The sequence below is a fragment of the Saccopteryx bilineata genome, chromosome 3 (genome assembly GCF_036850765.1).
Source record: "Saccopteryx bilineata isolate mSacBil1 chromosome 3, mSacBil1_pri_phased_curated, whole genome shotgun sequence".
Taxonomy (NCBI): domain Eukaryota; kingdom Metazoa; phylum Chordata; class Mammalia; order Chiroptera; family Emballonuridae; genus Saccopteryx; species Saccopteryx bilineata.
The window spans coordinates 259,580,978-259,605,868 of NC_089492.1; the positions used below are offsets into that span (position 1 = coordinate 259,580,978).

The window sequence follows — 24,891 nt, forward strand, 5'->3', positions numbered from 1 at the left end:
AAGGCTGGAGAACCAGCTCGAGGCCTGTCAAAAGCTATAGGGCAGAGTTGCCAGATGAAGAATCCACTGCTGCTTGCGCTGCCAAAGCATGGTTCCCACCCACCTGCTGGCTTCTCCAGTCTTGTGCTGGTGCATCTGACTAGTGGACCAATGTTCTAAACTTGCATTCTGGCTATAAGAAAAATGAATGCATCCCAAGTTCTCTTACAGCCACAGGTTAGCTAACCCTTACACAAGGTGAAGGGATTCATAAAAGTGCTGAACAGAAGACATAATATAAAAAGTTTTGTGTGTTAACACTGGCAGGAAGACTCATCATGGTACTTTTTTTTTTTTGTATTTTTCTGAAGCTGGAAACAGGGAGAGACAGACTCCCACATGCACCCAACCGGGACGATGCTCTGCCCACCAGGGGGCAATGCTCTGCCCCTCTGGGGTGTCGCTCTGCTGCGACCAGAGCCACTCCAGTGCCCAGGGCAGAGGCCAAGGAGCCATCCCCAGCGCACGGGCCATCTTTGCTCCAATGGAGCCTCGGCTGCGGGAGGAGAAGAGAGAGAGGAAGGAGAGGGGGAGGGGTGGGGAAGCAAATGGGCGCTTCTCCGGTGTGGCCTGGCCAGGAATCGAACCCAGGACTTCCACACACCAGGCCGACACTCTAACACTGAGCCAACCGGCAGGGCCGTCATCATGGTACTCTTAATACAGAATATTTTCCTAAACGGCAGAGTTGGCCTCTTATTTGAAGACGAGCTTCAAAGAGTGTTGACTAATAGTCTAATCTACTTATGTATTGTATCCCTAACTTGAGTAACCAGTCCCCTAAAACTAAAAAGAAAACATTGCAGTCAGTTCTACACCACCTTGAGCATATTCTGGAAAGGGGCACCATGACCTGAACTGACATGGCACTGCTGGCCTCTCGGATGTGCCAAGCTAGCCTATTCTATATCCCCATCATCTTTGGAACAGGCTCCCAAAAGCTGGCCAAGAATGATCCAGAATGAATCTCTAGACAGAAGCCACCGATTACTTTACAAAGGAAGTTGAAGAGCATTTAACAAGACTGAAAACATAGCCAGAACAGGTTTAGTTTTCAAGGGAGTTAAGACTGCAAACCTCCCTGAGCTCCACGTTCTTTGGCAGACCTCTCAGGCATACCTTCTTCACTGCTACCGTCTTTCCCCAGGAGCTGAGCTTTTACAGAGCACACCAGGCTGGCTGAGATAACTCTCCCACAGGACAGAATCCAATCCGTCTCAGCCAGTCTGTGAACTCTCCCCTTCACCACTGCCTCCCAGCAAAAGGAACTTACAAAAAGGAAAATGACAAAATTATAATTATTTTCTTATTTTTAGTATAAGCCCACAAGTATGTCACTCAATAATGAATTACACAGTTTCGGGTATTTTCCCACAGTATCACCTATTTTCAGTTAAGCGTCCCATTAGCAGCTAAGGACTGAGAAACCAAATAAATCAAGACAGAAATTTACACAAAGACAATTATTTAAGACCTTTATTAACAGGTGCTTGCAGTTTGTTTACTTTTTTGAAAAAATCAAGTTGTAAACTTTTATTACAAATTAAAAATGAGGTTCTTAAAAATCTCAACTTGACCAGATATGAAACAATTTAAAAACCTTTAAAGGTGTATTGAGAAAAACCAGGCTTTTTCTTTTTCTTTTTTTAAAAAACACGTTTGTCATTACCAAAAAGAGACGTCTTTAGGTAAAAATAATAAAAACCCCATGCTGCATAGATAATGCAGATAGTTCTAGTTATCTGGTCAACGGGCAAAAAGCAAGCACTTAAGGTCTTCAGCTCCAATCTTTTGTTCATTTCTTATTGCTGGAATTTCATATTCATGTCTTCTTGTTGGATGACTAAACTGTAAAAGAAAAAAAAACAAAGATTGTCATGCTCAAGCTGCAGTGTTCCTTCATTATACCAAACTGCTCCAGGTTACCTTAGCTAAGCAGGAAAGGCATTAACACATCTCAAACTGGTTTAGCCTAAGACAGTGATTCAAAACAGGGGTGGATGGACACTGTGGTGACAAGATGGTTCTGGATGACCTTTGCCAAACAATAGTATAGGAGAACAAAACCCCAAAGCATCACTGGCTAGAAATGCCAATTCCAGAGCCAAAAAGAGACAATTACTTACAAGCTTCTCAATATCAAGTAAAAAAGTAACACCTTAATTTTGAAATTGATAGTATGTCAAAGCTACCACTTTCCCCAAATAGACTACACTGGTCATCATCATCATCTAGGTTATTAATTTAGTAGCTACCCCACTTCTTTTTGAAAAATGCAGAATAACACAATGTAATTAATATACTTAAGAGGTTGGCAAGACTTTTCTCAACTGGTGAAATCAGAGTCCATTTAGATAAGTTCAACAAAGCCCTAAAATGTTTAAGTTATAATGTGAACTGGGTTCTTCTCTTGCATTAATGAACACTGCTCGTGACTCTTCAGAGGCCAGACGGCCGTTTAGACGTACCCGGATGATGGTAGAGATGGTAAGCCGGCATTTACTCAGCCCCGCCCTGCTCAGCCTCGGGAGCGGACGAATTCTCAGCTGGTGGATCGGCTGCTTTTGTCTCTTTGCCATCTTGTGGTTTAGGGTTTTCTGGGCGTCTGCGTCGGTAATTGAAGTTGCGGCGGTACCGACGTTGAGGTGGCTGCTGACCTTGGGTCTCATCTCCTTGATTTTCCTTATCTTCTTCATTGCCATCCTCTCTAGGCTGTCTTTGGCGAGGAGGGCCTCTGGAATGAACATTGTGCAAGCTTGCAATGATGAAACCTTTCTTGAACCACGCACTAACACCATATCTATGTCTAACACCATATCTTAGTCTGTTTACCAACTGTTCTGTAAGCACTTTAGCAAAAACAATTTGACTTATATTTCACAAACTGACTACAAGGCCTCTGAAATGCAAACTGGAAGATAAGTACTTAAAACTGGTTTTTGGACTAGCAAAGTTCTACCAATGGAATAATCTATCATAAATCAACCATGAAATGACTAAAAATGGCACAGTACCAAAAACAATTAATGTCATTTTATAACATTTTTAAATGGGCGTTATAGTAACCAAGTTTAGGTACAAGTGCTACTTACTTAACTTTTAAAGATGAACACTTGTTTAAAAGACGCCCTCTTCACATAAATAAAAGTAGTCATTGAGGCATCCACATCTATCCCTTAAAAAAATGACATCGTGAGATTATCTGTAACTTTTCAATGTTATCCATATCTAGGTTTAAAACAGCTTGAATTGGCCTGACCAGGCTGTGGTGCAGTGGATAGAGTGTTGGCCTGAAATGCTGAGGACCCAAGTTCAAAACCCCGAAGTCGCCAGCTCTTCCGACTTGAGTGTGGGATCATAGACATGACCCCATGGTCACTGGCTTGACTAGAGCCCCCGGGTCAAGGCACATATAAGAGAGCAATCAATGAATGACTAAGCTGCTGCAATGAAGAATTAAGGCTTCTCATCTCTCCTTCCCTTACTGTCTGTCCCTGTCTCTTTTTCTTGCTCTAAAACAAACCCCAAAACAGCTTGATCTTTAATTCAGCTCAAGATCAACAAAGCCCAACAACTTGTCTGCATAAAGAATATTCCCCATCTTTCTCCAACATGCAGGACGAGGCTAACAAAATCTCCTGGTGGCTTGAAAATTAAAAATCTCCCTTTTTAGTGAACCAGCTAGAACTCCAGCTCATTTTAATGAAATACTGAGGACAAGACATAGATCAATAAAGTTAATGAAAAAATATATTTTAGATACTGGCTATTGCAAAACTCTAATTGTACATAAACAAGAGGCGGAAAAAAATTTTTTTTAAGTGAGAGACAGACAGGAAGGGATAAGATGCATCAATTCTTCATTGTGGGACCTTAGTTGTTCATTGATTGCTTCTCGTATGTGCCTTGACCGGGGGACTCCAGGTGAGCCGGTGACCCCTTGTTTAAGCCAGCAACCTTGGGGTTTTGAACCTGGGTCCTGTGTCCCAGGCTGATGCTTCATCCACTGTGCCACCACCTGGTCAGGCTAGGTGAAAAATCTTAACTGGATTCCCTAATTCCTATGGTTTCACTGAGTGCTCCACCTTGGGTAAAATATACAAAATTCATGGTCAGAAACCGCCTTTCCTGTATTGTCACAATGTATTTTGAAAACTTCTATATTGTATTTTGGTGCTTTTATAATAAGAAACTTGTTTCTTTATGTGGGTATTTACAGTTTTAACTTAGTATGTAAGTGATCATCACCTACCCTTAAAAGAAATAATTATCACACCATTATTTTATTCTACCATTGTGAGACTGAGGATATTGCTTCAAAGTATACTATAATTATGTACTAAACATGTCTGGCTGATGGAGCTCTTCTCCTGTACTCTAATAATATTTTTTTAAAAAGATTTTCTTTCTAATACCCAAGTAGGTAGGTTGGTTGTTTAATTCAAGTCTGGAACTGGGTTTCTTTTCCCCAAAATGTGAACTCTTAATGTGATGATTACATTTTACAACTTTGATGTGCGTGACTAAGCGCACATGCCTAAATCGAGAAATGATTAATGGAAAATTATGCCACCTCCACAGGTAAAACCCCATCCTTCATTTATGACACAATTCAGATACTCCAAATGCTTGAAAAGGTAACACTCACCTTTACCCTTCTATCTCCCAAGGGAGGTCTTAAAAGATATGATACAGTTTAAACTATACTCTCACCTGTTCAAGGACAGAAAATTTTAAGTTCTACTCTTTTATTAGAAGATCTGCCAAAAAGAGCCCTGTATAAAATAGACACCACCCATGCAAGCTGTTTTTTTTTGTTTGTTTGTTTGTTTTTTTATTGATTTTTAGAGAGAGGGGAGAGAGAGAGAAGGGGGAGGAGCAGGAAGCATCAACTCCCATATGTGCCTTGACCAGGCAAGCCCAGGGTTTCGAACCGGCAACCTCAGTGTTCCAGGTCGACGCTTTATCCCACTGCGCCACCACAGGTCAGGCCCGCAAGCTGTTTTTAATCAGAACCAGCCAAACAGATGCATGGAACACATTCTCAGAGACGACTGATTTAAGGTTCACCTGTTAGTTATCTGATGAAAGATAATGTGAAGTGTTAACAGAAAAAAGATTGCAGGAGAAGCATGATGCTGCCGAGCCCCGACATATGCTGAGACAAATACAGAAACCATACCTGCGAAATCGTGGTCTGTAGCCCCGATACATATTCTGTCTCACTGGTCTGCCTTGTTCTCCTGCACCCTGGTTGTCGGCACCCTGAGAAGACAATGAAAATCAAGCCAACTGAATTAGTAACAGTAAAATCCCAGTTAGACAAATCTGAATACAGGAGTTAAAATAACTGTCATATGCTATACGTTAATTATTAATCATTTTGGTCTATTAGGAATTAAAAAGTAATTCCCATCATGATTAGTATAGGTCCAATATAGGGGAAGACACCAAGAAAAATGCTTAAAATGCAGTCATATGAAAAGTGACCACAGTTGTTGATCCTTTTACAAAACTTACCTCCATCACTTCTCCCTGCACAGGAGGGTTGGAATACTGTGGTCGACGCCCGTAGGGTCTCCGCATATAGTAAGGTGGGAACCGTCGCCTGCGGTAGGGCCGGCGCTGTTGGGCCTGGCCTTCGGGAGCACTCTCTGATCCCTCATTTTTTTCCCCACTCTCACTATTCTGGTAGTTCTGCTGGTAATTGCGTGGAGGACCCCTGCGACGTGGGTAGCGTCTGTAATGGTTACGGTCTGCTGCATATTTACTGCCTTGCACTGGAACTCCACCAGGGCCTGTAACATTTGCTGCCTCCGCACCCTACAAAAAGTTATCATATATTGACAGTGACAACGGAATTAAGTACACCAAACAAAATTTACACAAAGTAAATAAAAAAGGTCTATGGCCAGGGGTGCATAGAAATGATTAAATATTAGTTCCTCACTGTTCTGATGAAATTGCCCTCTAACTATAGCCAGCACATTAGGCTTGATGCACCTGTGTCCATGTGGTCACCTGACCCATCCATCCACACATTAGAGCCACCATCCTAATGGATGAGATCTCCAAAATATTTCCACACTGAAGTCAAACCTTTACACAAAAAGCATCCTCACCTTTTCTCCTTCAACAACATCAAACTCCACAGTCTCTCCATCTCCTACACTGCGAAGGTACTTCCTGGGGTTATTCTTCTTTATGGCAGTCTAGTAATATCACATTCCAAAAATAGATTAACAGGGGAGAATAATGTGCTTTTTCATTTAAAATGTACCAAAGTCAACATTATTTTAGCTTGGCTATACACTTAAAATTAGTTTTAAATAAGACTAAACCATCAATAAATTTACAAAAACCAGGACCAATGCTACCCCCAACCTCAACCAAAATACTTCAGTCTTACAAGGCCCCAGCATTTTACCACTATTTTCCAAACTAAAACCAGTAATTTAACACTCAAGACACAATAGATATATTTAAATGCTTTTAGCAAAAGCATTATAACACTATATTGAATAAAATGAGGATATCCATCTATCCCCCGAAGACTGCACTTAATAGAAGCTAGCCCACAGCCAGTTTAGATGACAGGCGAGTTTAGTTTGACATGCTTCAAAGTTGACCAAATCAACTTTGTCCCTGTTACTGTATCAAACTCAAGTACAAATGTCAACCAAAATCCCTTCCAACCTATGATAATAATTCAATGTGATGTAATTCACATCATTAACTATGCCACTTGTTATATTATCTGACTGCATGGGACAGTTGATTATTACTTCCCACAATACAATAAATCACACATTTACTTTTTTCTCCAGATTGCTGTAGTGAAGTAAAAGGGGAAGAACACTACCTCACATTTGTGGTTGTAGCACTTCTACCTAGTACTTCCACACATTACCTATTCACTCCTGTTATGACAGATAATGTGAGGTATTATTACTCCACTTTTACAGATAAAACAGGTTAAAAAAGTTTGTTGACTTGCCAAGGCCACAGATTAGTAAGTGGCAGAGTGTGGACTTTTCTAAATCCAGGTCTTGAGACTCCAGATCCCATGTTCATTCTACTACATCACAGCAGTATCCATTAGAGGATCACTCATGCACTTCCACTCCAAAAGGAGGCAGGACAACCAACAATCTGACATCAATTAAGCTAAGTTGCCCAGAACTGCAGTCTCCTTTATACATCACTAAGACCTGAGCAGCCAAAGTCCCAAAAAACAAGTAAATGTTGAAACCACCTCCAAAATAAAGAGAGCATATTGGTGACATCTTGCAGGTCAGTGAAAGTGGGTGACACACACTTAGCCAAATAATTGATCTCATCTGTCATCTAAACTGTCACAAAGTGTTCATATCTTTCATATATAGCCAACTCTAAATTACCTGCAGTCATAGGGGATAGCAGAGTATGGATAACTAAAACCTTCAAACTCTTATTTCAGTTGGCACCTTTGATGCCCTCTTCAATCTCCCCAAACCCTTTAGCATTGCTAACAGGCAGCAAAACTGTAAGTCTTGTAGTCTCTTGTTCCTAAGTCTGCATATTCCTTTGAACATGCAGAAGGGAAGTAAGGAACAGGTAAAAAACTGGTATTCAATTTTATAAAACAAACACTTGTTTTAAAGTAACATTTTATCTGAGCAATCCTATATTTATGTTTAGAATTTAAATGTTTCCATACTTATAACTGACCCTATGGTTATCTGATATGGCTTTGGATGTACCAGAAATTGATCTGGCTTCCCTTTGATTGCCAGTGAATACTGTGCAGGACACTTCAAGAGAGCTACAAAGCACCAACCCAAGAGAGCCCTTCTTAAGAAGCTGCCACCCAAACTCACACCGGCTTGTAACAAGATCTGAGTGTGGAAATTGACTTTAGTCTTTGAGGTCTGGATTACAGTTAAAAAAAAAAAAAGTGGTTAAAAAAGTTCTTCAAGCGATTTTCAATAAAAGCTGACACTATTTCAACATTCTTACTTGGGGTGGCAGGGCGGTTGGTACTAGAACACATAAGTACATGTATACATACCCTGCCCTCTGCATACCTGTGAGGATATTCAAATTCAATGAAGCCTATAATACAATGTATGGAATACTGAGATATTATAGTAGTGACCTGACAGTGAATGCTCAGGGTTTTCCAAAATACTTTCCTTAAATGGTGCTTGTGAAAGTTCAGCATGTACACCCTACCTATTTAAGTTTTTCCCTCTCAAAACACGAAAGTCAATCTTTGCCACACCGCTTCTTCATTTAACCTTAAAACTTGTGAGGATTTCTAAAATTTCCAAGCAAGTCAAAATTCCCGAAAGTAAAAACATACCTTACCCAATTCAAGGTGCTTTAGAACAGAAAAACCTATACTTTGCTAGTTTTCTAGCATTCATGTCAATTTACTGTCTTACAGCTTTGTCCTATTTCCTCCATCATTATACAGTGATCTGTCCTCACCACAGAGGTAAACCTAATAGGACTTGAAAATGTCTTAAAGTTCAAGATCAACTTAATGGAGGTTTTCTGCTCATCTGAAATTAAGTTTAAAAATTTAGTGCAATAACTTGACAGATTGAACATTTTTTAAAAAAAGCTGTAGCTTTTAACAAAAAAACAATCTGAAATACTACTCTTAAGTTAACTGCCAATACCATGTTTCAATGTATACATTTAAGTATGTATCACTCTTTGTATAGAAATTAAAATCAATTGCGTGGCTGTTGGATTTAACATTCTTCTCACAAGAAATAATAGTGAAAAGACACCCCCCCTTCTCAAAAGCCTTGAGCCAGAAGTTTAAATATCCACATCCATACAAGGACCCACCTGGTGTACAAATACATCTTCCTTGGTGTCATTCCTGCAAGACAAAATCAAGTTCAACAAGTTAGAAAACGGAATATATTTCATGTCCCCAAAGATTAAGACTACACGGGGTCCTTTTATACATCCCCCCCATTTTCTCTACTATTAGATATTAGAGACTTACAGGCTGCCATTCAGCCATTAGGAAATTTAAGTAAAAACAAAACTAGAAGCCACTATTTCTGCTTTAAAGACTAAACAGCTGCCTATGCTAACTTCACCACCTGTAGAAGGCTAAATAAAAGCCTAAGAAATCAAAGTGTGACCTACTAAGCCATTAAGAGGGTAGAAGTGACTAGCAACATATATATTGTTACTCCTTAGTCTACTGAACATTACCAATGTTACAGCAAACCCCACTCTTACCTCTCTAGAGCATGGTTAACTTAAGTAGGAGACCACAAATATATTTCCTTCCATTAATTACTAGCTTCCTTTCTCACTTCATCCTCAATAATGTCTCTTCACCATTTCATAATCCCAAATCTCCTTGAGGTCATAAAAACAACCACTTTAAAACCCCACAGGATGTACAATACCAGGAGAAAATCCTAATGTAAACTACGGACTATAGGTGATAATGGCATGGCCATGGAGTTTTCTGCTCAATATTGTCATGAACCTAAAACTGCTCTTAAAAATAAAGTATCAATTAAAAACACCACCACAGTCCTGGCCGGTTGGCTCAGCGGTAGAGCGTCGGCCTGGCGTGAGGGGGACCCAGGTTCAATTCCCGGCCAGGGCACATAGGAGAAGCGCCCATTTGCTTCTCCACCCCCCCCCCCCTTCCTCTCTGTCTCTCTCTTCCCCTCCCGCAGTGGAGGCTCCATTGGAGCAAAGATGGCCCGGGCACTGGGGATGGCTCCTTGGCCTCTGCCCCAGGCGCTAGAGTGGCTCTGGTCGCAGCAGAGCATCGCCTCCTGGTAGGCAGAGCGTTGCCCCTGGTGGGTGTGCCGGGTGGATCCCGGTCGGGCGCATGCGGGAGTCTGTCTGACTGTCTCTCCCCGTTTCCAGCTTCAGAAAAATACAAAAAAAATCCCAAACAAACAAACAAACAAACAAAAACAAAACAAAAAAACAACCCACCACAATGAAGCACAAACATGGACACCACCAATATCCATCCACATCACTTACATGGCAAGCATTATACAGGAGGACTAAGCAGGTGAAGACAAAATTTTTTACTAGCACGCAATTCCATTCCACTTCATGTTAAGACACCATTTTGCATGAATCATTAGTCTAAGCAAACTATTGCTAAATATAGCTTCCACTGTATTTGTTTCAAGACTAAGTAAATTCAATGGAAGTTGGATTCAAAATGGCTGGAGCCTAAGCAATATGGCTGTGTGGGAGGATAATCATCATATAAGTAAATAAGCCAGTAAAGGTTGTTAGGTAAAGGAATGGACAGAATAAAATTATTGGAAATTTTGTGGATAAATGGATGTTAGAAGTGAAGGAAAAGTGGAGAATTTTAAAAAATTTCCCTTAGAGAGAGAGGAGGGGAGGGGCAGGCAGTGTGTGTGTGGGATTATCACCTCGTTCCACTTAATTGTTTCATTTAGTTGTGCACTCATTGGTTGCTTTTTGCATGTGCCCTGATTGGGGGGGGGGGGGGGCGCGCAACTGAACCCATGACCTCGGTGCACCAGGACGATGCTTTATCCACTGAGCAATCCTGGCCAAGGCAGAAGTGAAGAATTATTTGAGTTTTTATAGCTTGGGTATTATGGTGAAAGTGTTAATAACATAAGTAAGAACAACAACTGGAGGAGAAAAGGTAAACCAGAGTGAGAAAAGGTTCAATAGTAGTTCTAGTGTTTAATAATCAAAGGACAAACATCACAATGAACTAGACCAACTGGCTTATTGACTGTTGGCTTCTTGCTGATCCATGGAGCAAAGAATACACCTAAGAATCTATATATCTTGCAATACATATATCATTAACATGAAGTTATTTAATTTATGGAAACAGGACAAATTTAAAGCTTTAAAACAAAACATACACAACTGCAAAAGCTACTGAAGGCATGTGATCGAAAACTGACCTTACAAACTAGTTCATTAGAAAAACCTAGGGAGTTAATGGCTGGTTATAATGTCCATCTAATAAACTCCCAGTTATCACTAATTAGTTTTCATGTCCAACATGATGGATCTTTAAGTCCTAAGGATCTAAGGGGACAAACAAAAAATTGAGGAATTTAGAAAACTAGTAGAGAAAAAAAAAAAAAATCACCAAGCCTAGAAGGCCGATTTTCAACAGAGACAGTTCTGACCACCACAAGGCATTTAAAGTTATTCCAAAGACTGGGGTCACTATTTGCATTATGGGGTGCGGGGTATCAAGCTTGCTGGATGACTAGGCAAAGAATTATGTAGTATCCTACTTGTTGACTTTCATGTAAATAAATTTATTGAGTTTTGAATCTAGCATTTATACTGTTTTAATATGCATTAAATTTACTAATATAGGCAAGTTCTGTGGACAGGGGTTTTTGTTACTGATGATAATGCTGCCAGTGTATGTGGGTAGCCAATACAGTGCTCCTTTTATCAACCCATATTTGTGGTAGCATCAACTATTCAGTCTTCTAACAAAGCTGCAAATAGGTATTTATATATTGATACATTACACCAGTATTTTTCAACCAAAAGTTAATTACCCGATGTTGTATGAAGATTATAGATCCAAAGATCTTAGCTGAATTTGCTGATGTTCAGGGTGATTACCACTTATCAACCCGTATCAACGAAAATACTATTGAGGTTGTTTTAGATATCTTTGGAACTGTTAGCTTGTTCTGACAAGTTTTGCACCGTGCAGAACATGTACAAATCATGCATTTGGACTAACTTACGTAGTATTCAACGTATCCTACATGTGGAGTTCAGAAATCAAGCACCAGCTTGTACAGTGTTACACTGTTATGTGTGGTAAAATAAATTCACGAAAATTATTTATCTAGTCAGGATAATCTTCCTAATAGTACAAGGCAGCTCTCTTCTGTTTGACAGAGAGCTGCAACCCCGAGACATGATGGTGAAGGTTGGAGTGAATAGATTTGGCTGTATTGGGCACCTTTATCACCAGTGACGCTTTTAACTCTGGCAAAGTGAATTATTGTCACCATCAACGATCCCTTCATTGACCTCAACCACATGGTCTACCTGTTCCAGTACGATTCTACCCATGACAAGTTTAAAGGCACAGACAAGGCTTAGGACAGGAAGCTCGTCTTCAATGGAAAGTCTATCTCCGTCTTCCAGGAATGAGATCCCACCATCAAATGGGGTGATGCTGGTGCTGATTATGTTGTAGAGCCCACCAGTGTCTTCACTACCTTTGGGAAGGCTGGGATTCACTTGAAGGGTGGAGCCAAGAGGGTCATTATCTCTGCCCCTTCAAAGGCTGAACCCACCCATGTTGTGATGGGCGTGAACTATGACAAGCATGACAACTCCCTCAAGAGTGTCAGCGATGACTCCTTTACCAACTGTTTGGCCCCCCTGGCCAAGGTCATCCATGACAACTTTGGCATCATAGAAGGACTCATGACCACAGTCTATGCCATCACTGCCACTCAAAAGACTGTGGATAGCCCTCTGGGAAGCTGTGGTGTGATGGGTGAGGGGCTGCTTAGATCACCCGAGCTGAATGGGAAACTCAATGGCATGGCCTCCAGTAACCACATCCCCAATGTGTCAGTTGTGGATCTGACCTGCCGCCTAAAGAAAGCTGCCAAGGATGATGATATCAAGAGAGTGATGAATCAGGCACCAGAGGGCCCCCTCAAGAGCATCCTGGGCTATACCAAAGGACCAGTTTGCCTCCTTTTACTAACAGCAACACCCACTCTTCCACCTTTGATGGTGGGGCTGACAATGCCCTCAGCCACCACTATGTCAACCTGACTCCCAGGTATGACAATGAACTAGGCTACAACAGCAGGGTGGTAAACCTTATGGTCCACACGGCCTCCAAGGACTAAGAGCCACCAGCACCACCAGCCCCAGGCAAAAGGAAGAGAGGTCCTCAGCTAGTGGGAAATCCTTGTCCCAAATCAAACCTCGAGCATACTGAGAATCTCTAGTTTCCATCCCAGACCACTGTGAAGAAGGGAGGACTTAGGGAGTCCTACATGGCCATACACCATCAATCAATTAAGTTCACTGTATCGAGCACTCCCTCAAAAAGAAAAAAGGGTGAAAGAAAAGGAGAACAGTGTTATATCGTTACTGATGTGTACTATGCAGGTAGGCCTACAGTGATCACCATCTATACCAAGCAAACATGTACATTTTTCTCATCATTGTTCTCTAAATACAGTATAACAATTATTTGCATAGCATTTACTTTGTCCAGTCATGAGTTGCTTAACAGGGATACATTCTAAGAAGTGTGTCATTAGGTGATTTTGTTGAGCAATAATAGAGTGCACTTACACTGTACAAGATGCTAATATATGCAAGTGTAAGCACAATAATACAGTATAAAAAAAATGGTTCATCTGTGTAGGGCACTTACCATCAATGGAGTTTATAGGACTGGAAGTTTTTCTGTGTGAGTTGGTAAGTAAATGGTGAGTGAACGTGAAGGCCTAGGACATTACTGTGCACTACTTAGACTTTATAAACATTGTACATTTAGGCTACACTAGATTTATTTTAAAATATTATTCTTTCAATAATTAACCTTAATTTACTGTACCTTACACTTCACTGTATAAATTTTTAAATTAAAAATTTAACTTAAGTTGGCTTTTTTGTAACACTTAAAATAAAAACATTGTACAGTTGTACAAGAATATAAATCAAGACATAAACAAACACACATTAGCTTAGGCCCACACAGGGTCAGGATCAACATTAGGTCTTCCACCTCTCTCCACATCTTTTCCCATTAGAAGGTTCTTCAGGGGAAATCACAGCATGGAGCTGTCATCTCCTCTGAAGGACCTGCCCAAGGTTCTTCTTAAGGAGTCACTCTTCAGAAATATGTCTGTGGTTTATTCATGGTAGGTTTGCTGTCAGTAGATAATGCACCATAAACATTTCTATTAACCCTTTGAGTAGTACTAATGTTCATGTACGTCCTCGTGCCTCCTGACCACCCAGAGTATGACCGTACATGTGTAAGGCAACATTTAAAAATGGCGATGTATGTTCTTCTTGTTTCCACAAATTGGTTATCAAACATGATTTTAAGTTAATAAAACTGTAACTAAAACTAATTTCGTTTTTTGAAAAACAAAAAACAAAAACTCACACGTGGGGATCAGCGAGCATGAAAAAAACTCACTTCTCAAAGGGTTAATGAAAACGTTTTGGTATTGGAGGGCTCATGTTTTCAAACTTTTTAACATGTTTGCTGAGGTCTGCAAAATGTTCTGGTAAACCCTTCACTGTGTGTGTGTGTGTGTGTGTGTGTGCATGTGTGTGGGGGAGTGTTCTTTTTTTCTCCTACTTTTCTTTTCTCTTGCCTTTTCTTCAGCTGTGCGTTGGTTCCTGTTCCAGCTCCAAGAGCTCATCAGTCAGTTACTCAGGAACCACACCACATTCCTAGGAGCTCCTCAATGTCATCCTCATCCACACCCAGGTTCAAGTGTTGTTTGCCATCTTAACCACAAACTTGATGATTTTTTGCAACCTTGCACTAAGATGTTGTGACAGCTACAAGGTCACTAGGCAATCCTGAGCACCCTTAGGATTTTGGTATCCACAGGGTGTCTTGAAACCAATCCTCCACAAATAGGATAAGTATATATATATAAAAACCAATACAGGTTAACAAATGATGCCAAGTCAGATGACACAGTATTCATTGATTCTGTTGATATTAAACTAGCTTACTATGAAATATAGTTGAGCTTCCCCCACCCACAGTTTCCCTCTGTGGTCTGAAAATATTAAATGGAAAATTTCAGAAATAAACAATTTGTAAGTTTTAAATTATGTGCTGTTCTTAGTAGTGATGAAATCTTATGTCACCCTGCTCCATTCCACCTAGAACACGAATCATCCCCTTTTGTCCAGCATACCCACATGGTACATCTACCTGTTAAGTCACTTAGTAGCTGACTCAGTTACCAACTCAGTACTATCCAAAGATTTCAGGCTCTCACTGAGGATCTTGGAATAAATTCCCTAAAGATAAGGGTGGGAAGGGGAGGGGGGAACTACTGCATCATGACCCAAGTGTATCTGGATTTTAAGAAGAAATTTGACAGCAACAAACTCAGTTTTTAACCGAGATAGAATACTATGGTTTAGATGCATTAAGTCAATCTAGCTGCAACTTGTTAAATGACTACCAGAAATTCAAGGTACTGCTAACAAGAAACCTGATTTATAAGTCCTCATTCTAGTATTAAATAGCTGTGTAACTTTGGAAAGCTGCCTCCTCACTGGATCTTTCTTTACCTGCAAAACGGGAGAAACTAAACCAGACACTTAACAGCTTACGTTACTGAGGGTTTAAGTTCCAGACACTGTGCCAAGTGCTTTCACGGTATCATTCAATCCCCATAATCCTGAGGCAGGTACTATTATTAACCCCCCATTCTACAGAGGAAAATGAAGTATGTGGCTCAGTCGTAGAACCTGACTCCACAAGCTCTAGTCTTTACTATGTTGAGAACTCAAAAATGATTAGTTTGTTAATCTTGATACTTTTCCTTTAGAGGTAGATCATTGTGTATAATTTCTCCAATTTCTGGAGAGAATCATGACAACTAACAAGTATTTCTTGATACATCCTCCTCACTTGCAGTACACAGTTATTTCATGTAAGCAGAGCAGGCCTCTTGTTCCACACATCACACCTACCTCCCCAACCCTTTAAAAAGGTAAAAACCATTCTTATAGCTCACAAGCCATGCAAAAATAGCTGTGACTGCTGATTCCTGGATCTATAGAAATACATACTGGAAAAAATGCATGCAATGGCCAATAAGGATCTTAGTGTAGAGGAAAAAGCACCAACTACAAGAATATGACCCAAACAGCTCATCAAAAAGCCTATTTTTGTGCCTGACCTGGAACCCTGAGGTTGCTGGTCCGAAACCCTGGGCTTGCCTGGTCAAGGCACATATGGGAGTTGATGCTTTCCGCTCCTCCCCCTGCCTTTCTCTCTCTCTCTCTCCCCCCTCTATAAAATGAATAAATAAAATCTTAAAAAAAAAAAAAGCAAGCCTATTTTAACTTTTGGCTACTATTAACGTAATGAAGAAGGGATGCAGGCATCCCCAACACTGCACCTTATCTTGTGGTATATCCTGAGCACCAACAGGCACATTTCTGCCTTTACCGTCTTTTGCTGAGGGTGGAAGGTTAGACAGCAGACTAGGTATGAGCTCCCCATTGGTGGCAAACACGTCATTGAAGACAAGAGATTGTGCCCTTTCATTTAGTCTCCAGCACCTAACAGGAACATGGCAGGCACCCCAAAAATTTATTTTATATTTATTCATTGATTTTAGAGAGAGAGAAGGGAGAGAATGAAAGACAGAAACACCGATCTGTTCCTGTATGTGCCCTATAAGGATCAAACCCACAACCTTTGTGTATCAAGATGACACTCCAACTAACCAAGCTATCTAGCCAGGGCAGCATTCTATATCTGAGCTTCTACTATTTACTTAGTATTAGTCAACTTTTCAAGTTAAAATGTAATTATCACTTTTTAAAATTTATTTACTTTTTTAGATTTTTTATTTATTCATTTTTATTAGAGAGAGAGGGGAAGGATAGAGAGAGAACAGGAGGAGGAGCAGGAAGCATCAACTCCCATATGTGCCTTGACCAGGCAAGCACAGGGTTTTGAACCGGCGACCTCAGCATTCCAGGTCAACGCTTTATCCACTGCGCCACCACAGGTCAGGCTGCCACCACTTTTTACTTTTCTAAATTCCATTCTTTCATATTATTTCACTCTGTTGGTTCTTCCTCTAATCTACCACAAGCCACTGGGCCTATAAAAGTATAGATAGTAAGTACCAGTCTCATTCATTCCTTTAATAAAGTACTTACTTGTGCTAGTAGCTAGGCACTGTGCTAAGCACCAGAAATAAAAAGACAGACATGGTCCACCCTTAAGGATTTCAATCCAGAAAGGCCACCAACTATGCAAATCAATGCAGCCAGTTGGATCACCAAATACGGTTTTCTACATATTATAGCATGGTAAGCCATAGTAATCAAATAGACACAAGAAAGGGGCAGGAGGTACATAAAGCGCCAAGGTTGATAGCTCCTTACTGGATCACAGGAACGCAAGGTTAGCATGCTGGCTATTCCATTCCTTAATTACATGATCTTGGCCAAGCTGCCTTATTAATAAAGTGGTGACTTTATAATATTAATGCTTACTAATTATTTTTTAAAAGTCTAGTGAAGGCCATTTTATAATCAAACTTTAAGCTCTTCCATACTGTTGCCACTTGAAGTGATTTTACTTGCAGTCCAGTTTCTAGAACTGCTGTCCAATAGAAATAATACAAATATCTAAGCTTCTTTTCTGGTAGCCATAATAAAAAGTAAAAACAGGCAAAATTAACTTTATCGTTTCAACGCATACAGACAACATAAAACTGAAGCACATTAATTTCTCTCTTCATACCAAGTCTTTATAATCTGAGGATTTCACATTTACGGCTACTGTATTGGATGGCATAGGTCTACAGCATTCCAACAGTGTCATTCTATGTGTCACTGACCAGTCATCCCCTTCTCCTGCACCAAGTGTATTCTCTGCTGTATTCTTCTACTCTACCTCTTTTGTTAATAATGGCCTTATTTACTACTGAAAAATTATACTGAAAAACAGTTGACAGTTTTTTAAAAACCTATCTAGAAATATTGCTATTCAGAAAATAAGGACATAGCACTGACTTCAAGAAAAAAAAAGAATCACACAGAGCTAGAGGTTGAAGAAAAAAAGGGGGGGAAGGAATACAGTTTTAAGTTAGAATGCCAAAGAAAAATGATAGAATCCTGCTGGGATTTAAAGAAAATAGAAGTCTCTTTAAGTTCCTAATGTAGCACAACGGAAGTAAAAACCTATAGTCAGCAAGCACTACACATCTATACTACTAAATTTACCTAGATTTAAAAGCGTCCTAAGGTAGTCTAAAAATTTTAGGAAACTTTTTTTTGCCAACCCATGGCATTGGTTTAAATGAGACCCACCACACAAGCTTACCTAGCCATAACGGAATGCTCTCGTGCTATTATCTTGTTGCAGATTACCACACTAAGTCAATTTTAAGTTTAATTTGCCCAACTGCATAAATTAATTTATAACCCTTTGGTTACAAAACAAACTCCAGGATCTATCATCTATATGTGCCATAATCCAAATCCCGGCACCAATCTCTAAGTTCCGCAGAGTTGTAAGAGCAAAAATCCCACTTGCTGTATTTGTTCTCTATTAAAACACTCCACAGCCTGACCTGTGGTGGCGCAGTGGGATAAAGCACCGACCTGGAACACTGAGGTTCCAGGTTCGAAACCTTGGGCTTGCCTGGTCAAGGCACATATGGGAGTTGATGCTTCCTGCTCCTCCCCCTTCTCTCTCTCTCTCTCTCTCTCTAAAAATCAATAAATAAAATATTTAAAACACTCCACACACCTCACACACACTCCTAGTTCCCACATTATCTTCTACCATTCTGTCACCTTAGGTGAGCCGCACTGTAGACACTTTCAATGCCTGAGACTTAATTCAGCAGTGACTGACCTCAGTACTAGGAAAATAGAAGGTGAATACACTAGTTCCTTATTCCAGATTTTAAAATGAAAAAATTTACACATCATTTTAAGATGAAAAGACTTTACAAATCATTTTAAGATTAAATGACCAGGTTAACAAAGGGGGACTTCTGGTCAACTTCATTAAGATCAGCGGTCAACATAACCAGTATATAAATCAACCCAAAAGTGATCTGTATACAAGTCATTGTCTTAAGAGCCCCAGTTCTGAAGAAACCAATATGCAGCGCTTGAAGACATGACTTGGGAACTACTTAAATATCATTTTATGCCTCTCCTAACCCCAAATCCCTTCCTTAACACATCAAGTCTTAAAGACTTCCCTAGTGTCCCACAGTATTTAGTCAATTACATTATATAGATTACCGATGACTTCTATGGCTTAAAGATGTCACTGTGTGATCAAGTTAGTATCAATCTGACTTTAACATCACAAAGTATTTGGCAATCATTTTTCCACAGGTTTACAAACTTTTAAAATTAAGAACTATATATAGTATTTAAGGCAATGGTGGGATTCAAATAATTTAACAACTGATTCTCTGCCCTAAAGACCGTTTTAAGTATAAAGATATACAGAAAAGTAGTTTATTATTTCATGCATTTAGTACTTAAATAAGAATAAAAGAAGCGAACAAAACTAGATTTTTAAGAAAGAGTTTAAAAACATTAATGAAAAACTATAAATAATACCTGACAAAAAAATACAACTGTTAAGATCTTTCCATACTGCTGCTTGATTTGGAGTCCTCACTTGCAATTATTTTCACCTATGGACGGAATGAACATTACTATGGGCGCTAAGAATACACTGTTATGCAGATAAACATTAAAAAAGAGCAAGAAATGTACATTTGTGATTTCCAAACTGGGTGGTTGCCCAGGCACCCACTTTAGAGAGAACTCTGATTACAAGTGCCATTTTAACAACTGGTTCGCCAAACTCAACAAAAAATTAGGTATTGGTTCTGCTGAATTGGTGCAAACCAGCTGAATTCCACCACTGATTTCAGGTTTTATGGGGGGTCACAGACTCACTGCATGCTCTTTTAACAACCCTTTAAAAAGGCAAACCTATTCTTAGCTCACAGGCCATATAAAACCAATAAAACAAGATTTAGAAACAAAATAAAGGTCTGATGTTTTCTCCTTTAATTCCTTAATTATTCCCCAACACTAGCTATCATGCAAGTCCTTTAATTTGTAAAGGTAATCTGTATGCTAAACTGAAACTATTATAGCAACCTCTAACTACATGAAACAGCAAAAAGTTGAAAGTGTTTAAAATCTGAAAACTGGTAATCAGCACACAGGAGCTCCAGCGACATGCTCGAGATCATTTAAGAGTCTTTCAATAGCTAAGAATAGCCACCCTAAGAAATTATCTGTAACTAACTATATGGACAACAACCAAATTGAGGATGATTAGTGTCTATTTTCAGAGACAGGAGAACAGCAGTCAATTAACAGTGATTGTCCCCAGTCAGAAAATCCTGTCCAAATCCCAACTCTACCCATTACTAGCTAGTCTCCTCCTGGTGCAAGTTTATTCAACCCCTCTGTGCTTCAGAATGGTACTTCTATCTCAAATGTTTGAGGATTACATGAATTAGTTCATTTAAGACATTTAAATAGTGATAAGTAGTTGACAAACATTATTTTATTTGTTACCATTGTGCAAAAGAACTCACCCTCACTAATATACACAAGAAATCTCAAAAAAGGAAAAACACCCTCCCAACCCAGGTCAATGGAGACCAAACATAACAGCCATGACTCAGTATTTTTCTAAAGAAGGGTAGAGCTAAACTGTAGCCTGGCTTGATTTATTCTACATCTTAGAAAACCCTGAGGTCACTGGCTTGAGCAAGGGGTCACTGTCTTGGATGGAATCCCCCAGTCAAGGCAAGTAAGAAAAGCAATTAATGAACTAAAAATGACAAATAATGAGTTGATGTTTCTCATCTCTCTTCCTCTCTCAAAATGAATGAACGAACTGTTACCAATTCATGCTAGTATTTTACAAGTTTGGCAAGCATGGATCAATCCACAACAGCTGAAAACAGAAGATAAAAACCAGGTTTCTAATTTTAAAAAGCAGAGATTCAAATCCTGAAACCACTGACCCTGGTGGCATCTTTCTAATGGCACCAACAGTTTTGAGTCTAGTTTTTAACAATAAAATGAAAAATAATCTTGGGGAGCGGTTAAACAAGCCCCTCTGTCACATAATCAATCCAATTATCTTTTGTATAGAAATCCTAGACTACACTGCCTAACAAAATAAAGCCAAACTTTATGCTGTTTTAAGACCTCTATACTAAAAAAAAAAAAAAGGGGGGGAGGAGGAAGATAAAAACAGAACTCTATGCTCTTATTAACCATCTTTTATACAATAGAACCACAAGGAAAAAAACCTTTAACCAGCAAGTCTAACAAGGCTGTATCAGTGATTATAATAAAGAATTTAGATTTACACAAATGTTTGCAGCAAAAATATATTCCTTTAAAGGCAAAAATTTACATAAAATCCTTTAATTATAAAAATCTGAAGAACCTAAAACATATAATCATAGAACCCCAAGGTTAAAATTAAAGTCACAGCAATCATCTCAAAGACTGCATCTTCTCCTTTATAGAGAAAAAGCATGTGTGTTTCACAACACCTCCACTCCCCAGGTGTCTCCACATACTGAACAACTAGCATCAAGAATTTTAGTGCTTTAAGACATACATTTTTCCTTAATCAAGGCAAACCTCTCATGGACTTAATTGCAGTCAGATTTTAGTCTTATTCAAAAGCCTCAGAACCATTGAAAAGACCAATTTAGAAAGAGAAAACACATTTGAACCATTTGACAAAATATACTGCTCACAAAAATTAGGGGATATTTCAAAAATGAATATGAAGCTATAAAAAAAGCATTTGATTTTTTTTATTAAGCAAGACCACCAGAAAAGCCAACAAGTCATAAAGTTGTTCAATTATGCAAATGAGGTGCAAAACCAACTTTTATTTCATGGGTGAAAATGCACTATACAAAAGGCGGAATGTACTGGAGTATCTGCAGTTCCCTGATCCCTTCATTTTTGTGAGCAGTGTAGTTGAGGTCTGGACAGTTTCAACAAAAGATCAAAAACCAATTCACCTATAATGTGCCCTGGAGGATAATCAAATGAGTTGAATACAAGTCAGAACAGAAATATTCAAGCAATAGCATCTCATAAAATAAAAATTTTGAAATGTAAAAAAATTTTGAAATGTAAAAACTCTTACATCTTGGATATCAACTGTTCACTTCAAAAATATCATAACCTATGTCCCCTTAACAAAAGTCAGCAAAACTGAAGACACATGCTACAATTTTTAAAGAACACACAAACAACGATCTAGGAACTGAAAAGGCTGCAAATTAGTCCTTTCTACTGTACACACCAGTGATATCCTATGATTACATTGGGTCAAGGTTAAAAACAATGTCTTTTAAGGTGTAACCCACAAACCATAATCACCTGGAATTCTTAGCAAAAATGTACCTCAGACACAATGAATCCAAGCTAGAAAGGAAGAGCTTGCAATTTTGTATCCTTCCAAAGTAAGCACACAAATTCAAAAGCCACTGTTAAGGGTTAGGCCCTTCAGAGGGAAATACTAACTGGAATGCTAAATATACATATCAATCAACTAAAAAGTTGTTAATTACAAGCACCAAAGCATTCTGTTCCTTCCTCACTAGTAACCAACCCATTATCAAAAAACTGATGAAAAATGTAGCCTTGGCCTGTCAGGAAGGCAGACAGTGTAAAAACAGAGGAAAAATTCCTATAGGTTTTGGAAAAAATAAAACATTTCCCCACAACTGCAAACATGGAAAACAGACCATCAGTGCTTACAATTTCTTTTGCACACCCCCTCAAACGTTATGGTTGAGTAATGAATGGTGTTTCATCAGCCAATTATGTCAGTCTTGAAGGTTGATCTTGTCCTTTTGATTTCCTACAGTGCTGTGCCCAATTCACAAACATTTCACATTACTTCTTACTTGTAAGTGTTCTTTTAAACCTCTAGTTATTTACTGCCTTCTAAAGTAAGGATGTGACAAAAGGCTAAGACGACTGGTGCCATACCTGTAAGGCCAAAACTACTATTAGCACACACGGTGCACTACACTCATGTAACCACTACTAGCTTTGGCAGCCATCTTGAAAATGATGCCCAGCTCACAAGGGAGACCATGAAAGAGTCGAGTGAGTAACCTGTACCATACCACCACTGCTGCTACAAACAATTATAAGCAGTATCTCTAAAGATGTAGTTTGTACCTTTGCCTTCAAATACAAAGAAAACTCCTCTAATGAACTAAGGCCACTAATAATAAGCCACAACCAAAGCTTTCAATTAATTTAATAAAACTGAAATAACAGGTATGATTTTGGGACAAGGGAGTAGGAGAAATAAAGACTGGAAATGGCAAAGGCCACTTTATTCTAGATGTAATTTACTCTGAGCAAATGAAAACAACTCTTGTCAAAGCAGTCCTAATATGCAATTCATTTTTTCATTCAAGACAGGGTATGCTGAAACGTTAAACAAAGGCAATATAACCTTAGTCAAGACGACCAGACCTCATATACATACTTCCATTGATCGTTAAATCACCTTAGGTTAACAAATTGTAATAACCCACTCACTTATCAATGAATCACACTTTCTAAAATCAATTTCAATAACGTATAAAATGATGACAAACACAAAAACGTGGCGGGCTCGAATCTAACAGAATTACACGAAATCTTAGTTTCATCATTTTGCTCTGTTTGGAGATGGCACTCATTCCGCTTGCCTTTAAAATTGCTTTGCACCACAACAAGCCTTTTAACTTAGCTTTAGATTAACATTTAGTTGCAAATCAAAGACCTTCTCCAGATGGACTGATCCCTTCAGTCATCAAGGAAAACAAAAATCTCACTAACATCACACTACAGGCAGCAGCCTCTGCATGTTTAAACAATCCCAAGTCCGCAAACCCTGCAGCTTGCAGCAGAGCGTGCAAGAGATAGGGCGGTCAGCTCACCTGTTGATGAAACCATATCCGTTCCTTACATTGAACCATTTTACTGTTCCCAAAACCTTCGTTGCTGGAGAAGGAAAAAAAAACACCCACAATTACCATACATCCTTTTTTTTAAAACCGCCACGCTTCAGCATCCGGTCCCTCGTGCATTTCTCTGCGGCGACCCGCGGCTCTGACAGCCTTTCTCTCTTCCGAGCCTGCTCCTAGAGCCGCGCTCCGAGCCTCACTGCGCCTCCACGGTCCACGTGGGTGATCTCGAGGCCACCACGGCCCGGGACGCGGGCCCACTCTGGGTGTGCGCGGAGACAGCGGGCGGCGACTGCGGGGCGCAGAGCACGTGAAGGGGAAGCTGCCCGGCCCACTCCGGCCTGCGTAGGCGGTGCGCCGCGCCCTCAGGGTACACGCGGAAGAGAGCGGGTGGGGGACGGGAACAACGGCACGCGGGCCCCAGCCGCACACGCGGTTGGCGCGCGGCCGTCCGGGGGGGAGGGGCGCGCGGCCACGCGGGGTCTAGGGGCGCGAGAGACGGCGCGCGCGCGCGCCTCCGGGGCACGCGGACCGGTTGGGCTGGCGTCCGCGAGGGCGCAGGCCTGGGGGAGGGGCAGCCGCGCGCCGCCGAGTCCGTCCCCGCCGGCCGCGCGCCCGGCGGCTCGACCCGCTTCGGGTAACGGTTCCGCCGCCGAGCTTTCCTACGGCCCCACCCCTGTCCCTGTCCGGCCCTCACCGATGACCTTCTTGTCCCCGCCGGCAGGCGCCGCCGATGTGAGGCCGCCCGGGCCGCCGCTCCCTGCGCCGCTGCCCGTGGTGCCGGGCTTGGTGTCGGCAGCGCTGAGGGTGGGGGCGGCGGGGGGGGCGGCGGGCGGCTGCTGGGTCTCGGCCTCGCTGCTCATGGTTGCGGTGATGGTGACTGGGGCCGGCTGCGGCAGCTGCGGCTCCTCCCGGGGTGTGATGGTAACTAGGCCGGCGGCGGCGGTGGGGCTGCTCAGGGCTCTCTGGGGTCCGCTCTCCGCTCCCGCTACCGATCGAACTAGCGAGAATGGCGGGACGGGCGGGATAAGCCCAGCGATCGACCCGCCCTAAGCATCGTTCACTGGCCAGGAGTACGGTCAATCTGGCC

General features: G+C 40.7%; 1 protein-coding gene and 1 pseudogene across 3 annotated transcripts; one reads left to right on the forward strand and one right to left on the reverse strand.

Annotated features, from left to right (window-relative positions):
- Nucleotides 1-1,497: 1,497 nt before the first annotated feature.
- On the reverse strand, nucleotides 1,498-24,815 carry YBX1 (Y-box binding protein 1). 3 transcript variants are annotated; one of them, XM_066269466.1, is made up of 8 exons: nucleotides 24,499-24,814; nucleotides 23,775-23,838; nucleotides 8,881-8,914; nucleotides 6,162-6,251; nucleotides 5,560-5,862; nucleotides 5,222-5,304; nucleotides 2,508-2,773; nucleotides 1,498-1,887 (listed from the first exon to the last, which is right to left on the reverse strand). In XM_066269466.1, the coding sequence occupies exons 1-7, from the start codon at nucleotides 24,662-24,664 to the stop codon at nucleotides 2,539-2,541; spliced, it is 975 nt and encodes a 324-aa protein (XP_066125563.1). In that variant the 5' UTR covers nucleotides 24,665-24,814; the 3' UTR covers nucleotides 1,498-1,887; nucleotides 2,508-2,538. The 3 variants fall into 3 exon arrangements, with proteins under 3 accessions (XP_066125563.1, XP_066125564.1, XP_066125565.1); XM_066269467.1 differs by lacking the exon at nucleotides 6,162-6,251 and having other exon boundaries at nucleotides 24,499-24,815; XM_066269468.1 differs by lacking the exons at nucleotides 23,775-23,838; nucleotides 24,499-24,814 and adding an exon at nucleotides 23,871-23,923.
- LOC136329102 (glyceraldehyde-3-phosphate dehydrogenase-like) lies at nucleotides 11,601-12,975 on the forward strand (annotated as a pseudogene).
- Nucleotides 24,816-24,891: the final 76 nt, after the last annotated feature.